At 62.2% G+C, this 14,365-nt stretch overlaps 1 protein-coding gene across 1 annotated transcript in view; it reads right to left on the minus strand.

Moving 5' to 3' along the window:
- Window positions 1-2,581: 2,581 nt before the first annotated feature.
- The window catches only part of NR5A1 (nuclear receptor subfamily 5 group A member 1), a 29,089-nt gene continuing 17,305 nt past the window's right edge, over window positions 2,582-14,365 (minus strand). The window contains exons 5-7 of the mRNA XM_014526556.2: window positions 13,237-13,356; window positions 11,545-11,692; window positions 2,582-4,251 (exon numbers count right to left, since the gene is read on the minus strand). Coding sequence (XP_014382042.1) covers window positions 4,004-4,251; window positions 11,545-11,692; window positions 13,237-13,356 — 516 coding nt within the window. The 3' untranslated portion in view covers window positions 2,582-4,003. The remainder of the gene's footprint in view (window positions 4,252-11,544; window positions 11,693-13,236; window positions 13,357-14,365) is intronic.

Genomic DNA, 14,365 nt, shown 5'->3' on the forward strand with positions numbered 1-14,365 from the left:
TCTGGCACTGCGAGGGGGTGGGGGGCAGTCCCGTGCTGGTGGGTCACATGCCCCAAGCTTTCCCGGCACCCGGGGGTGTCCCTCGGGTAAAGGGCAGGGGCTTCTCCTCCAGGCAGCACCGGGGCGAGAGCACATGGAGACAGCCTGGCCACGGGACAAGCACCCCCACCCCGCTTTCAGCGGTCTCCACGCTGTGCTGCGGCCCCTGGGCAGTGGGGGAGGCACATCTTCGGCCCCCCACACCCTGGGGGAGGACCCTGCTGTTTTCCCAGGTGCAAAGGGAGGGCTTTTTAGCCCATTCCTCACTTGGTGCCCAGCTGCTCCCGTGCCCTTCCCAGCACCTCTCGCTGACAGGACATTTTAGTCCTGGGCCCTGTGAGCGCCCCCGACCCCCCAGCTTCCTCCCCTAGCTTCCCCGAGGCAGCAAAGCCTCCTTGCCTTCTCCCGAGTGGCCGCCCCACTGCAACGTGCTGGCTCCCAGAGGAAGGCCATCCTCTGCGGTCCTGCCTTGCTGTGCCCTTCGGGGCTGGCCACGCGCAGGGGACCGCCGAGCGAAGGCAAGAGGAGCAGGGGGCAGCCAGCAGAAGCCCTGCCTGGGAAAGGACCCGTGGTCCCTGCCACCCCCCCACAGCCCCTGGCCACGGTGATGCCGGTGATGCCCCAGCCTGGTGTCAGCATGGGGCAGCAGGCCAGCTCCCTGGCATGGACAGAGGAGGTTGCACCTGTGCCACGTCCCCCCTTGCAGAACAGGGCCCAGGGCGCTGCGGGCTGGGCACACGGCTGCTGGCTTGGTGCCGCCGGCCGCCTCGCATGGCGCCGCTCTGACAAACGGGCCGTGCTGGCCTGTCCTCTCTGCCCCAGACTGTGTCTCCTGTTGTCCTCCTAGGCGTAGTGCCCGCAGCCTGTATGTACCGGACTGCTGCGTCTCCTGGCAGAATAAATGTGGATTTTAAAGCCCCCGGTCTCTGTTGCGGTTTGTCTGCATGACTGCCTCCCCTGCTCCCCATTGCCAGGGACAGGCTGTGCCCCAGCATCCCCCCACAGACCAGACTGGTCCATGGGCTGGCTTTCCAACCCGTGCCCTCTGCAGGGTTTCGGCTGAGCAGGCTCAGAGGACTCCATCTTTGCACAAAGCCTTGGCTGGGAGGATGTAGTTGGGGCTGGTTTTGCTCTGAGCAGGGATGTGACCTCCTGAGCTCCCTTCCCACCCTCATTTTCTACGACTTGGGAGGAAGAGGGATTTCCTTGCTAGCACCCGGCCTCCCCCCTGGGCGAGCTGGAGCCTGGCATGACTGGCGAGACCTCCCCAGCGCCCGGTGCATGACGTTAGGAAAGACGCTGGAGAGAGTCCAACCCGGAGGGCGAAAGACCGGGGGCTGCTGAGGCTGGAGAAGAGCAAAGGGAGCGCGTGTTTGAGCACAAGTCCCCAGCACACACGAGGCTGTGACAAAACTCGCTCGCAGCCAAGGAGGATTAAGCACGGGAACGGATCCGGCCACAGGGCTGGGGAGGCTCCATCCAGGCCAGAGGGCTGCCGCGTGTCACCGGGGCTGGACGATGCCTTTGGGCGCCCTGTAAGGATGCACGGCGGCCAGCCCTGCGCCACGGCAGGTCCCAGCTCTGTGCCAGTCCGTGCCCTCCCCTGCTTGGGGGGGCGGCCGTGCTGCCCGAGGGGGTGTGAGCAGCAGGCGCCCGCTTGCGGGCAGCTCATCGGGTATTTACAAAGAAGCCAGACGAGCCGCTCGGCTGAAGTGAACTGCAAAATTTATTACAGTGGTTTGATCCTGACAAGGAAGGGAACAGCCAGCTCCTGCCAGGGGCAGAGAGGGTCAGCGGCCGGAGCGCAGGAGGGAGAGAGACACTTAAGGACACTTCTCATTGTCTGAAAAATAAAACAGCTTTTCACGCCCGAACCAGATCCCAGCTCTTGAACTGCACAAAGCACGAAGTGAAACCGAACCACGGACCGGGAGTGGGACATGCACTAACAGGCTGAAAGGCAGAAACAAACATGCTCTTCTGCATCTAACAAGCGGCCGGGACAGGAGCTGCTTCTAGCCGCCGGGTCTGCAGGGAGGCGCGTGCTGGCCGCGCCAGCTCCTGAGCGCACCGCGCCGCCGGCCCTCCCTAGACCAGAAGCGAGCGCCTGGGTTGGGAGATATACTGGAACCAACGGTTACAAGGGACCATCACTCACCACTAACATGAAGGCATTGAGAAAGGGCTGCGGGCGCGCTAGCATGTGGCGGCGGCCGTGAAGACGGACCTGTGCTGGAAGGGAGACGGGCCGAAGGCAGCGCTTTGGGCGGCTGCCACGGGCGGGAGGGAGGGAGCCGTGCTCGGGTCAGAGGGGCTCTGCTGTCTGATGTCCGCGGCCGGCCTCGCTCGCCGCGTGGGAGGGCTGCGCTGGTGAGCACAGAGGCGGCTCGTGCACCAGGGGCCAAAAGCATCCGGGCTTCCTGCGGCCTGGCCCCAAAGGGGTGCGCGCTCGGTCACGGAGGTGCTAACAGCTGCCGACTGCTCCGTCTTAGCCGGGGGAGCAGGGATGCACTGGCCGGCCAGCCCTCCAGCAGCCCCGGGGCATGTCTGCCAGGGGAGGTCTGGACCCCCAGATCCGGCGCCCGCGCGGACGTCACAGGGGAGAGCGAGCGCCTTCTTCGCTTGTGCCTCGGGGAGTTTCCGTGTGCTCTGCAGAGCCCGGCGCACGGGGGAGAGGCTGGACCGGGGGCTGCTCAACCCGGTCCCGCAGTGGGTCAGGTAGGACAGTGCCGCCGAGGGTAATTGCCGCTCCGTCCCCGGGGCAGTGCCACCAGGCTGCCAGCCTGTTGGTACACGTGGTGAGGACAGACGGCCTCTGCAGGGTACCTCCTGCTCCCGGTCTGGTTCCTAGTGCTTCTCCCTCCCAGGAGCCGGGCACCCTGCACGGAAATTCAAGGCATGGGTTAAGGGGAGACCCGCGCTGCTGGAGCATCCCCTCCCCAAAGGCTTTGCTCCCTGGGGCCCACACAGACCCACGGGGATCGGCACTGGGGGTGGTAGCAGCTCCGAGGTGCCACCCTGGCATCACGGCGCGCTACCCAAGCAGGATCAGCTCCTTGGGGAGGAGAGCACCCCCACTCTGGCACACCAGGCCAAGCGTGCCCGGAGGCAGAGCCCGTGTGTTATCTAACGCTGGCTGTTGGCCGACTGCTGGCACTGCCCCATCTGTCGTCCCGTTGCTCGCTCACCCCTCCTCACCTCCAGCCTTTTCCCCTTTACTCTGCGGCAAGACCTGCCCACCCCCCAGCTGGACCCGTGGGCTGGCAGGCTTGCACAGCCACACTGCCGTGGCACCGTGGTGGCAGGGCAGGGTCGCCCCGGCGGAGGGGGACAGCTGCAGTGCAGACCCCCCCGGCGGAGGCGAGCCTGGCTGTCTGCTCCCTCCCAAACAGAGGGCAGGAGCAGGATGCTCGTGCTGGGTGGCCAGCTCCCCGCATAGCACCCTTTGCCTCCATCGCCCTCCTGCTGCTGACCCCCAGCCCTGACTTCTTGCTCCCCAAATGCTCCACCCCACCGAGCAGAGCCGAGTGCCGTCTCTGAGGAGGCAAGCTGGCCACGGAGCCCTTCCCCTTGCCACGGGAGGAGGCATCCCCAAGACGCTTCACATTAGCAGGCAGAGGGGCTGGGGGCAGGTCCCTCCTAAGAAAAGGCAGCTTGAAAGGAACATAAATAAGAGACAAGCCATAGCTAAGGGCGCCCCCAGCCCTTCCCCGCTGCGGGCGAAGCCAGTGGCTGGGAGGGGAGCTTGCTGCCAGGTGAGAGGCAGGTCTTCGGCGGGTCAGCCCGCACAGGACAGGACAGGGCGGTGGCAGAGCTGTGAAACCAGAGTTCCTGTATATTAAAATAAATCCTCTGAAACTTCCCAAGAGTCCAGTTTCAATAGCAAAGCTGGGGCACGGGGCCGGCCAGCCCTCGGTGCCCGCAGCGGGCGCCACCGCTGCAGTCTGTCGCCTGGAGGCCGCGCTCAAGTCCGCTTGGCGTGGAGCATTTCGATGAGGAGGTTGTTGCAGGGCACCTCCCCGCTCAGGTGCTTGTGGTACAGGTACTCCTCGGCCTGCATGCTCAGGGCCCGGATCTCGGCCAGCCGCAGCAGGAGCTGCCGGAACTTGTCCGTGGCGTGCGGGTAGTGGCACACCGTGTACTCCAGCAGCGCCGCGTTGGCCTTCTCCTGCGCGTCCTTGGCCAGGCTGTGGTTCTCCAGGTATTTCACATCTGCAACGGGAACACAGGGCCCGGTCACTGCTGGAGGGAGCCCGAGCAGCGACATACCCAGACGAACCCAGAGACGTCCCTGCGCTGCCTGCCTGGGGACTTTGCTAGCAGGTATTGAGCAGCGGCTGCGGGACGCATGCACGCCTGACCTTGCCTGGCCAAACGGCCTCAGCGTGCCCCCAGCAAGGAAATCCCTGTTCCCTCCTACAGGCAGCCCTGACTTATGACCTGGTTTCATGCCCAGGATAGAAGGACCTCCCTGTACTTCCCCGAGATGCCATTGCAATGGAAATAATGGGTCTTGAGCCTGGGTGGTGGGGATTTCCACCAGGGCACGGGGGTCGTCTGGGTACAGCCAGAGTCGGGGGAGCAGAGCAGAGCAGCTGCCTCGTCGGGAGGCTTGCAGAGCTGAGAACTGGCGCGCTTCTAACAGCTCAGACACGCCAGATCCCGCCGACGTCTGAACGTCTAGGAGGGCTTAACTGCCCCATGCACCGCAGGTTCCCGATGTAGGAACAGAGCTCAGCAGATGTGGCAACCCCAATCCTCCGCACAGCGCCAGGGTCTAAACAATGCCCCCGTGTCCTGCCATTGCCTGGACCTGGCAGAGCCCCAGCTCCCGGGAGGGATGCATCCTGCAGCAGGAGCACTGAGTCTAGCCCTAAACTCTGCCCAAGGATTTGAATGGACGTGGCCATGCTGCAGCCACCGAGGGAAGACTCCAGCAAAGCATCCCCTGCATGCAAGAGCAGAGAGCACAAAGCAACCCACCGGCTCTGCTTTGCCCCCATCAGAGCCAGCCCTTTGGTGCAGTGGACACGCCACAGGCAGCCCCGTCTGCGGAGCAAGCCATTGCCAAGTGGGCAGGGACGTCTCAGCCGCCACAGGCTTCCCTGCCCTGCGCTCTCCCGCCCGGGCTGTGACCTGAAAAGCCGAGCTGTGCTGACCTCTCCTTCCCATCTCCACCCCTGCGAAGCCTCATGGGCCAGTGCAGGGTGCCCGGTGGGAGAGCCACCTTCCAGGTAAGATGCAGACCCAGGGGCACGGCCACCGCCCAGTATCACCGGTCCCTCGGGGGGTTATCCCAAGTCAGAGCCCTGAAGGAGCACAGAGCAACACAGGGCACTTTATTCCCGTGACTGCACTGAGCTCCCGGGTCAGCGTGCAGGACGGTTTAGTTCACGCGCGTGTCCATGCAACCTCCTGCTTGCTGCCCTTTACACACTGCTCTTGAACGCCTTTGCAGTTCCCAGTAGGTGGCAGGATGCTATCGCCGTGCCTTCCAGCCAGCAACACTCACATTTTCCATTTTCCTTTGGCTAAATAAATCCCAGCTTTTCGAGCCGTGTAACACGGTCAAACCAGCCCCTTGCTCCCGTGGCTTCGGTAAAGCGACACTATATATGCCTGCTTGTTTTTGGATACCACGTAAACACCGCAAGGATTGTATCTCAGACCCCACTTCCAAGAGACCTTGCTCTAAACATCCTCGCCGAAAACATTTGGGGCTACCGGCTTTAGCAGATTTACTGTACTAGATAGAGTTGCAGCAACAATCGCCATTTTGCCTGATAACAAAGCTGTTGTCTGTGCGCGCACGTAGCCGCCGGCTGCACCAAACCCCTCCCTCTGGGTCCCAGTTCAGGTCAGAGATTTCAGCTCAAAGTCATCAAATCTGAGCCCTGGGAAGAGTCGGAGTTGGGCCTGAGCTTTGAGCGCGGTGGTTTGAAGGGCTTGGGCCAACAGGTGATAGCTCTGCCCGTGATAAAACGTAAAGGCTCGAGGGGTCCCTGGAAGAGGACAGGCTCCTCTGCAGAGCTCACACCTCCGTGCGAAAGGGGATTGCTCACGGAAATCATCCGGGGCAAGAAACCGAGCAAGGAGACACCATGCAAGACGGGCACAAATCCCACCCGAGGATAACTGTGCTCACTGCAGTGGGGCAGGGAGGGGGCAGATTTGCCCCAAAGACTACAGATGACCTTACAACGATGGAAGATCAGGAGTTTTTGCTCCATCCAGATGCATTACAGCTTCCTAAGCACAGGTCAGAAAGAAAAGCAGCGGTGACGAGGCCTCGAGAGCAGAGACAGCGAGGAGGCGGTGGTGAAATGCACAGTCCGCCAAGCTCCTTCCCGGACCCTCGAGCAAGCCGAGCAAAGCGAGGTTTGGAAGAGGCGGTGGAGCCCGGATGATAAGAGGCAGGTCAGAGAGTACCTGACCAACCCAAACAGACACCCGGCAGCCTGCGCGGGGGATGCGCACGTTCCCGGAGCCGCGGGCCTGAGTCACTGGACGGCGTGACTCCGGGGCCGGGCTGAATCAGGCAGAGCGTGTCCGCGGGGCTCTGTGTCAATGCTATTTGAGTCAGGCGCGTGGCCTGGACGGTCTGCGGAGGAAAGGTGGAGGGCAGCAGGCAGTGCCCCTGGACCGTAGCAAAGCACCCGCCATGGGGCTGTCACCTGGGAGGAAAACCAGGTGAGGGACTGCCCACAACCGCCCTGCCTCGCTCCAGCCGGGCGCCCAGGGCCTGCTCAGACGGACTTGGCTTCAACCGGCACCTACTCCCCGTCTAAGAGGGGGAACCGGACTGGCGCGCCAATCAGCCCGAGTCCCGGCTCGGCGAAGCAGGTGTTGCCACGCCATTCACGTTGCTGCCTGCTTAGCACAGGCACGAGTGCGAGCAGGGAAGCCTGGTGCTCGCTGGGTCCCTGCGAGGGAATCCAAACTAGGGGCAGAGGTGATCTCTTTTATTAGACCAACTAGATGTTTGCAAAAACCCTGCCAGGGAGCGGTGCGAGCCCCATCACCCAACGCCTCTGCACAAAGCCCGGGAGAGCTTGGCACAGGGAGCACCGATGGGCCGGCGCAGGGCTGGGCAACAGCATGACTCGCCGGGCCTTTTCCCACCTCCGAGCTGGACGGCTCACAGCAGCTGGTGTGCACGCGCCGTACCCGATCCAACCTGTCCTTCCCCTCCCGCGGCACATCTGCTCTGAGCGTGGCTGTCTCTGCTCTGCGCGAGCTCGTTGTTATGAAATCTCTTTATCTGCATAAGGTTATTGTGAATGTCATAAAAAATGAAGTTATATTGATAAATGTCAAACCTACACCCTGAGTTGGCTCAACAATAGCTAGTTCTACTTGATGAACTCACCTGGTTCTCAGAAAGACCCTATTCACGGTTTAATTGAATATTTGAATAATCTTTTCATTCCTGCAAAGAATAAAGAATGTTGTCCAAATAACATTGACTCACTTCATTTAGAGACACTGCAGCAGTTGCAAAGACTCTGTCCTGTGACAAAGCAGCCCATCACACATACAGATATGCCTGGGATTATTTCTATGCCCTCAAGTGTTCTTCCTATTCACAGCTCCTTTTGTTTGGGAGAAGCTGCTGATAAATTGCAAACGCTTAAGGGAATGTGGGCTATAAAAGCCTCTCTTCCTCCCCTCCCCAAGAGTAGCTGCTTCATGAATGTAAGTCATGAAATCGAATGATAGGTCAATCCATTAAGGCTCTATTAAGCCCTTCTGTAGAACAAAGCTAACCTGTGCCATCCTCATAAATATTGCTATTTTGAGAAGTCCTAATTTTAATTAAACCTCTTTACCTGCTCAGGAGAGAAATCTATTTAGAACTCAAATGGCAGGCTCTTGTGTGCATGGCTTGGCTTTGATTGTGCTGTGGCAGAGTGGTAAATGTGGAAATTCTCTTGTTAAAGGCAATTACATCCCACACATAATACGCAGTCCCGTCCTCTACAGCTGAGCCTGCGAAGGGCAAATTATTCCAAGGGGCTCTGCATTACGGAGACGCTCGGGCGGGCTGGGGAAGAGTGACAGGCGGGGATGTGCAGCCCATCTCCTGCCCCTCCCTGCCGCTCCAAAAATGCCACGGAGGCGAGATTTGAACGTGCGGCCAGCTCCGGGCGGCTCCCGCGCTTTGCCGACAGGGGTTTCGGTGGGAATGCCCGTGCAGCGAAGGGCATCCACGCGCCGTGGGGACCTCGCCGCAGAGGGGCTATGAATAGCAGAGCCGAAATGCCACCACCTCCCGCCTCTCTTCCCCCAAACTGGCAGTGGCTCTACCACCCCCAGCCACCCGCCCTCCTATTTTGCAAGCCGGGCACTGTTTGTGCCTCAGCCTTATCACTGTTTAACCAGCAGATTATCTTATTTAATTTCCTTGGACTTTAAAGCAGCTTTTTTTGAAAGAGGAAACAACGGCTGGGGAAGGTTTGGTATGGGCTCTCTGTGCCAGGGCCAGCTCCTTCTCACCGCCTTGCAGGGGCTGCCACGTCCACCCGGTGACGGCACGTGGTACGTACGCAGCGTACCTGACCGTCGGCGCTTCACACGTGCAGAGAGAGGAGAGAAGAGAGCAAATGCTCATCAGCCACGCTGGAAAAGCCTTGGCCTGCCAAACAGCCCTGCCAAGCTCACCTCTGTAAAAAATATCCCACGGAAAACAACTAATTACTAGTCCACCAGCCGTGGCTGTGACTGTGGCTGCACAAGGGGCCTCAGAGAGCTAGAAAACATCCCTGGAGTCGAGTGCCTAAGTCTCTTGGGTTTCTCTGAAAACGCTCAGCCTGGCCCCCACCTCCGCTGTGGTCAGACTGCTTCACACAGGGACATTAAAGGTTTCACGAGCGATTTGGAGAATCCATCAGGGCACAACAAGACGCTATAAACAGTCGTACCGCCGAACGCCTCCGCCTAGATGCAGCCCGGCAGGCCCCGAGGACGGGCCCTGCAAGCCCCAGCGCTCGCACGGTGCAAGCCGTGGGGAAGCCTGCACGTGAGCTGCCAGGAAGAGCCAGGGAGGCCGGCAAGCCCCGGACATCACACGTGATGCAAGGTGCCCCCAGGTGTGTGTTCAAGCCCTGGCTGGTTCCCCGTCATTCGAGGGAGGACGCGGACTCCCCCTCGGAGCGCTGCGGGCCGTTTGGGACCGAGCGAGTCAAACCTGCAGAGCGTTTCTAAGAGCCGTCCCCTCCCTCCAGACCGGAGGGCCCTGCCTTCGCCGTCTCCGGCAGGCAAGTGGCCTGCTCAGGTGGGCAGCTCCTAACCATCCCTGGGATCCTGGCACACGGCCAGGGCCCCTGACGCTGCCGGAAGACAATTAGGATATGATGAATACACCCGGGATCCGACTGCACTATAAAGCTGCCTCTGGCTGGACACCAAGAGTGCCCTGGGGGCAGGGGCCCAGGTCGACCTCTGCAAAGAGAAGAGGCTTTGATGGACGCAATGGCCGGTCAAGTCTGGGGTGACAATCTGGGACCCACAGAGGGGCTGGATGTCCACAAAGTGCAAGCCCCGGTTCCCTAGAAAATCAGCCCCTTGGGACACGAAACCGCAAGACTCTTACAAATCTTAGTTTTCACTCATTCCTTTCTTTCCCCCCAAACACACCTGTCCCCGAAGGCCCTCGCATATCCCAGGAGGCCACACAAGGCACCGCAGGCCTAGAGGGGAAGGACTACAGCCTCGTGGGCCAACGTGAGACCTGTGCGCTCTCTCTCCATCAGCAGCTCTTGCATTAAGATGCTGATTTACCTGATGGGGCAGGTGACAACAGGAGGTCCCAGCGTAAGCGAGCACCATGAGACCCTCCGGCGGGCACCCAGGGGCCCGCCGGGGCCATCCAACATCACGCGCGGGGCCCACGCAGCAAAGGAAACGTGACGTGGAGGCCCCGAGGCACGGACACGGCCAGGTGCGGGCTGCTCAAGGAAGGGGGAAGACAGGCCAGGGTGCAAGGAGGAAGGAGAAAGAGATGGAGGGGATGAGAAAGGAGTGGGGAGAAGTCCTGGGCTGGAGGGAATGAGCGGGAGGAAGGCGGCAAGGAGCCCCAAGGCGGGGCCCACGCAGCAAAGGAAACGTGACGTGGAGGCCCCGAGGCACGGACACGGCCAGGTGCGGGCTGCTCAAGGAAGGGGGAAGACAGGCCAGGGTGCAAGGAGGAAGGAGAAAGAGATGGAGGGGATGAGAAAGGAGTGGGGAGAAGTCCTGGGCTGGAGGGAATGAGCGGGAGGAAGGCGGCAAGGAGCCCCAAGCCACGCAGACGATGCTGGCTCTCCAAGAGCCCTTGACGGTGCCCAGTGGTGCCCCACACACAGAGGAGCGCCAGCCACGCGGAGGTCCAGACCGGCCCCCTCTCGCCGACCCCAACGTGGCTTCGGGAACATAAAAGCCTCGACCCCCCCAACCGAGCGGGTCCCGGCGGGGGGAAGGCAGCGCGGCCCCGGCCCCTGCCCGCTCCCTGCGCCTCGTGATGGGCCCGTGGCAAGGCGATAATTAGACACCTGCAAAAAGAAACTTCCCAGATCAATAGCAGCTGCTCAGCCGGGCCGCCACGGCGCCGGCTGCCCGCGCCGGCTCCCGTCCACGCGCATTGCTATGGTAACCACCCGGGCTGCACGAGCGAGCCCGGGACTCGTGGGGACAGCCCCCCTCCCCGCCGCCACGGATATTGTGTCTAGGCGAGGAGCGACTGCGCGGGTCGGGCCGCGCTGCCGGACCGCAGACCGCGGGGCGGGCACCGGGCATGAGATGGATGCCCGGGCTGCCCGTCCTGGCTCTGACGCAAATGCAGCCAGATAGGGCCCGCGCCTCCTCGGGGATTGTCAACACGGGTGTTTTGCAGAGCCCTATCAGCCGGCTCGTTCCGCTGCCCCGGGCAACAGCCTCGTTACCAAAATAGCCCTCCGGCCGCTCGGCACCAGGTGGGATCTCGCCTGCTCCCTCGGCCATGTGGCACTTCCCCGGTGACGCCATCGCCCCATGCCAATGCTCCCCTGCCGGTGCCGGTGCCGGCTCGGGGGCACGAGGCATCCCCCCGTGGCGTGCATGGACACGGCTACTCCCACGCCGCAGCCCTGCTCCCCCGTGGGGTCTCGCTGCTGCCCCCACCCATGAGCCGGAGCCGGGAGTCCCGTGTTTCAGGACACGGGTCATCCATAGCCACAGGGTCTCGCGCCATCAAGCCCCGTGGGACCTGGGGGCCCGAACCCTGCCCGGAGCCCCCCGAAGCAGAGGTGCTGCCCCGCCACAGAGAGGAGCCCATATTTCTCCTTGTTCCTTATGAAGTGACAAATCTTTTTTTCCCTTTACAAAGCATTTTGCCCGGTGAATGCTGGCGCTTCGGCTCCCGGCAGCCCTAGCGAGCGTGGCTGGAGAGAGGAAGGTCGCTGGCTCTCCACCCACCGCCGGGAGCCCGGGGCAAGCCCGTGCCGTCCAGCCCCCCACCCGCCATCCGGCCCCGCACACCGAGACACTCACCGAGACTGAAGAGTATCAGGAACTTGAGGCAGACGAACTCCTGCCGGTCGACCTGGAGGGAGTGCATATGCAGGACGAGCTCCTGGGCGCGCAGGACCAGGTTGTTCAGGATGGAGCCCGCTTGCACCGCCACGGTTGACAGGTCCACCTGGGAGCACAGGGAGGCAGCGGGGCTCAGTGGTTGCAGCAGCACCCATGGGCCAACGCAGGGCACCCAAATGAGTGGACCTGCTCCAGGCTCGGGGTGTGCTCCCCACATCCGTCAGACACCGGAGGAATGGGGGCCGGATCCCACCATTGCTACAGCTGGATTCTCAGGGGGTTTCAATTGCAGCCCCAGTCAGCCCCGGGGGTGTCTGCTCAGAGGGCTGGGCGAACGTGGGGTGCACAACGGAGGAGCTAGGTGCACCAGCCCAAGCGGCCCCCTCCGCCCGCCGTGGGGAACCCGGGAGCCGCCCCCCGCTACGCTTCGATCGTTGCTGCAAACAGGAGGTGCCCCCCGCTACGCTTCGATCGTTGCTGCAAACAGGAGGTGCCACGGTGGGGGCAGGCGGCAGTGCGCTGGCGCTGCCCGTGGCATCTCCGCCCCGGGCAGGCCTGGCTGGTTCTCACACCCGGCTTCTGTAAATACAGACACGGCTGTTGATGTTTCTGCTGAGAAACATCTCGCTGCAAACCCAGGAACCCTCCCCGGCTGCCGGGGCCTTGCGGACAGTTTGGGTCTATCTGCAAGCCGTTGTTTCTGCCTCGCTGCATAAACAATCCGGGACCCAGCAAAAACAACGCCGCGGTCCCCTGCCCGGGTCAGCCCCGATCCGGAGGAGGCGGGAAGGAGGGGCAGCGGGAGGGAGGGGCTCTCGGCAGAAGTAAGACAAAAGTCACCCGTTTTCTCCGAGCGAGGCAGGCTCGCAGCTGGGAGCGGGGATGTGTCTGGGACCAGGGGCTGCAGCTGGGTCCATAAAGGCTCCTTTCCTGCAGAGCTCAGCTCAGACGTGCCCACGGTGTCACAGCCTGGACTGGCACCCCGAGAAGCCAAGGGGCTGCTCGTGCCCCCAGCACCCTCGCAGAGAGCCCGGCGTGGGACAGGTCTGGGGCTTGGACTCGCCTACCAGCCCTGGGTTTGGTTCCTAGTGTGGACACCAGCCCCTCAGCCTCCGGGCCCCTGCTCCCGGCTGTAAAATGCAAGGCAGGGCTGTGCTACCGTCGTCCTGACACCGGTGCTCAGAGACGTCAGGGGATGGGAAACGTTTCATTGCAGGCCAGTAGCCTGCGGGCAAACCTGGCCTCCTGTGATCCAAGACGGGGCTTTCTAGCCAGGGGAGGAGAACAGGAGGGCAGAAGCAGTGCCGTGCTGGGTCAGACCAGCGGCCCATCTAGCCCAGGGTCTGACCGTGGCAGAAGTGGGTGCTATACAGGGAAAGCAGGGGACCGGATCCCACTAGCACGGCAGGAAGTGGCAGCCCTGATCTCCATCAGCTTCCAAAAATATGAAAGCAAGAAAAAAATCAGAGCAAAAGAGCATCTGCAAACCTGGCAGCAAGCTGGCAGTCAGACGACTGCGAGACACGCTGGGATGGGGCTGGCCCCACGTCCCCCAGGTCTGGGCAGTCCCCAGGCGCGACAGGACTAGCCGCAGGAGCGCCCAGGGGCTGTGGGGAGCAGGGCAGGGGGCATTTCCCGGCACGCTGTTACCTCCTGGCCGGTGACGAGCAGCAGGCTGTGCTCCTTGCCGTGCTGCACCTGCCTGTAGATGTGGTCGAACACCAGCAGCTCGCTCCAGCAGTTCTGCAGCAGTTTCATCTGGTCGCCCACCTGGAGCAATGCACAACGCAGCCGTCAGAGCCCCGGGCCCGCAAGCCGTGCCGAGGGGCCAAACTGGGTCCTGGAGGCCTCTCCCCTGTCCTGTCCAGCTTCCCCTCCATTCCTGCATTCCCATGGCTCGCTATCCCGGCATGGACAGCAAGTGTGCAGGACAGGCAGAGCACCTGGGTGTGATGGGGCCCGAGCTCAATGCTGCTGCACTCGCTCGTGCCCGTGATCTCTCGGGACCCCCTTGTCTGCCCCGTTCCAGCCCAGCGCGGGGTGACTGGTCAGATGGCCAGCTGGAAATGGTGTAATAGGAACAGGGATTAGGAATGACTGTAATAGGAGTTAGTTCAGCGCCGTCAGACTGCTGCCAGGGGCAGAGCCGCGCGCTATTGCTGATCGCCCGCACGGGGTCTCGCCCACCCCGGCGCTCCCAGATGTGCAGATGCTGACTCTCGGCACGGCGCCTGTAACACTGCTCCTCCGGCCAGGGAACGGGCACCAGCCCCTGACCCCAGCCCCCCAGACAAACACCTCAGCTCACACGACCTGCGACCCCTGGTCTTGCCGCAGCCCACCCTGAGCCGGGTCCACCGCCCAGGCAGACATGGAGACGCACTAGTGGAAAGTGCCGGCGGCTAAAGCGAGCCGCTGACACGAAAACCTGCAACCGGCCTGATAACACGAGACCTGCAAACGGCTCCTGGCCTCCGTTCCCAACCCCGTGACAGGCAACCTCGCGAGTCACTGCGGTGCCGGGAGCCTCCGTTTTCACGCTCGTCCCTGGGCTGGCTCCCAGACAAGACAGCTCCTTTCACAAGCTCGCTGTTCTTCTTATCAGTGCCGGTTTTCCTCCGCCAGGCGAGACTCTCGCCCAGCCCGGGCACAAAAGTTTAACAAAACGATGCCCCGAAGAATGGGGCGTTGTTGTTGCACACAAAGGGCCTGTGTTTCCCAAGGCAGCGCTTTGGATACTTTTTCCAGTGAAGAAGACAGTGTCCATCCATCCCCTGCC

This window comes from Alligator sinensis, unplaced genomic scaffold (genome assembly GCF_000455745.1).
Source record: "Alligator sinensis unplaced genomic scaffold, ASM45574v1 scaffold611_2, whole genome shotgun sequence".
NCBI classification, from domain to species: Eukaryota; Metazoa; Chordata; order Crocodylia; family Alligatoridae; genus Alligator; species Alligator sinensis.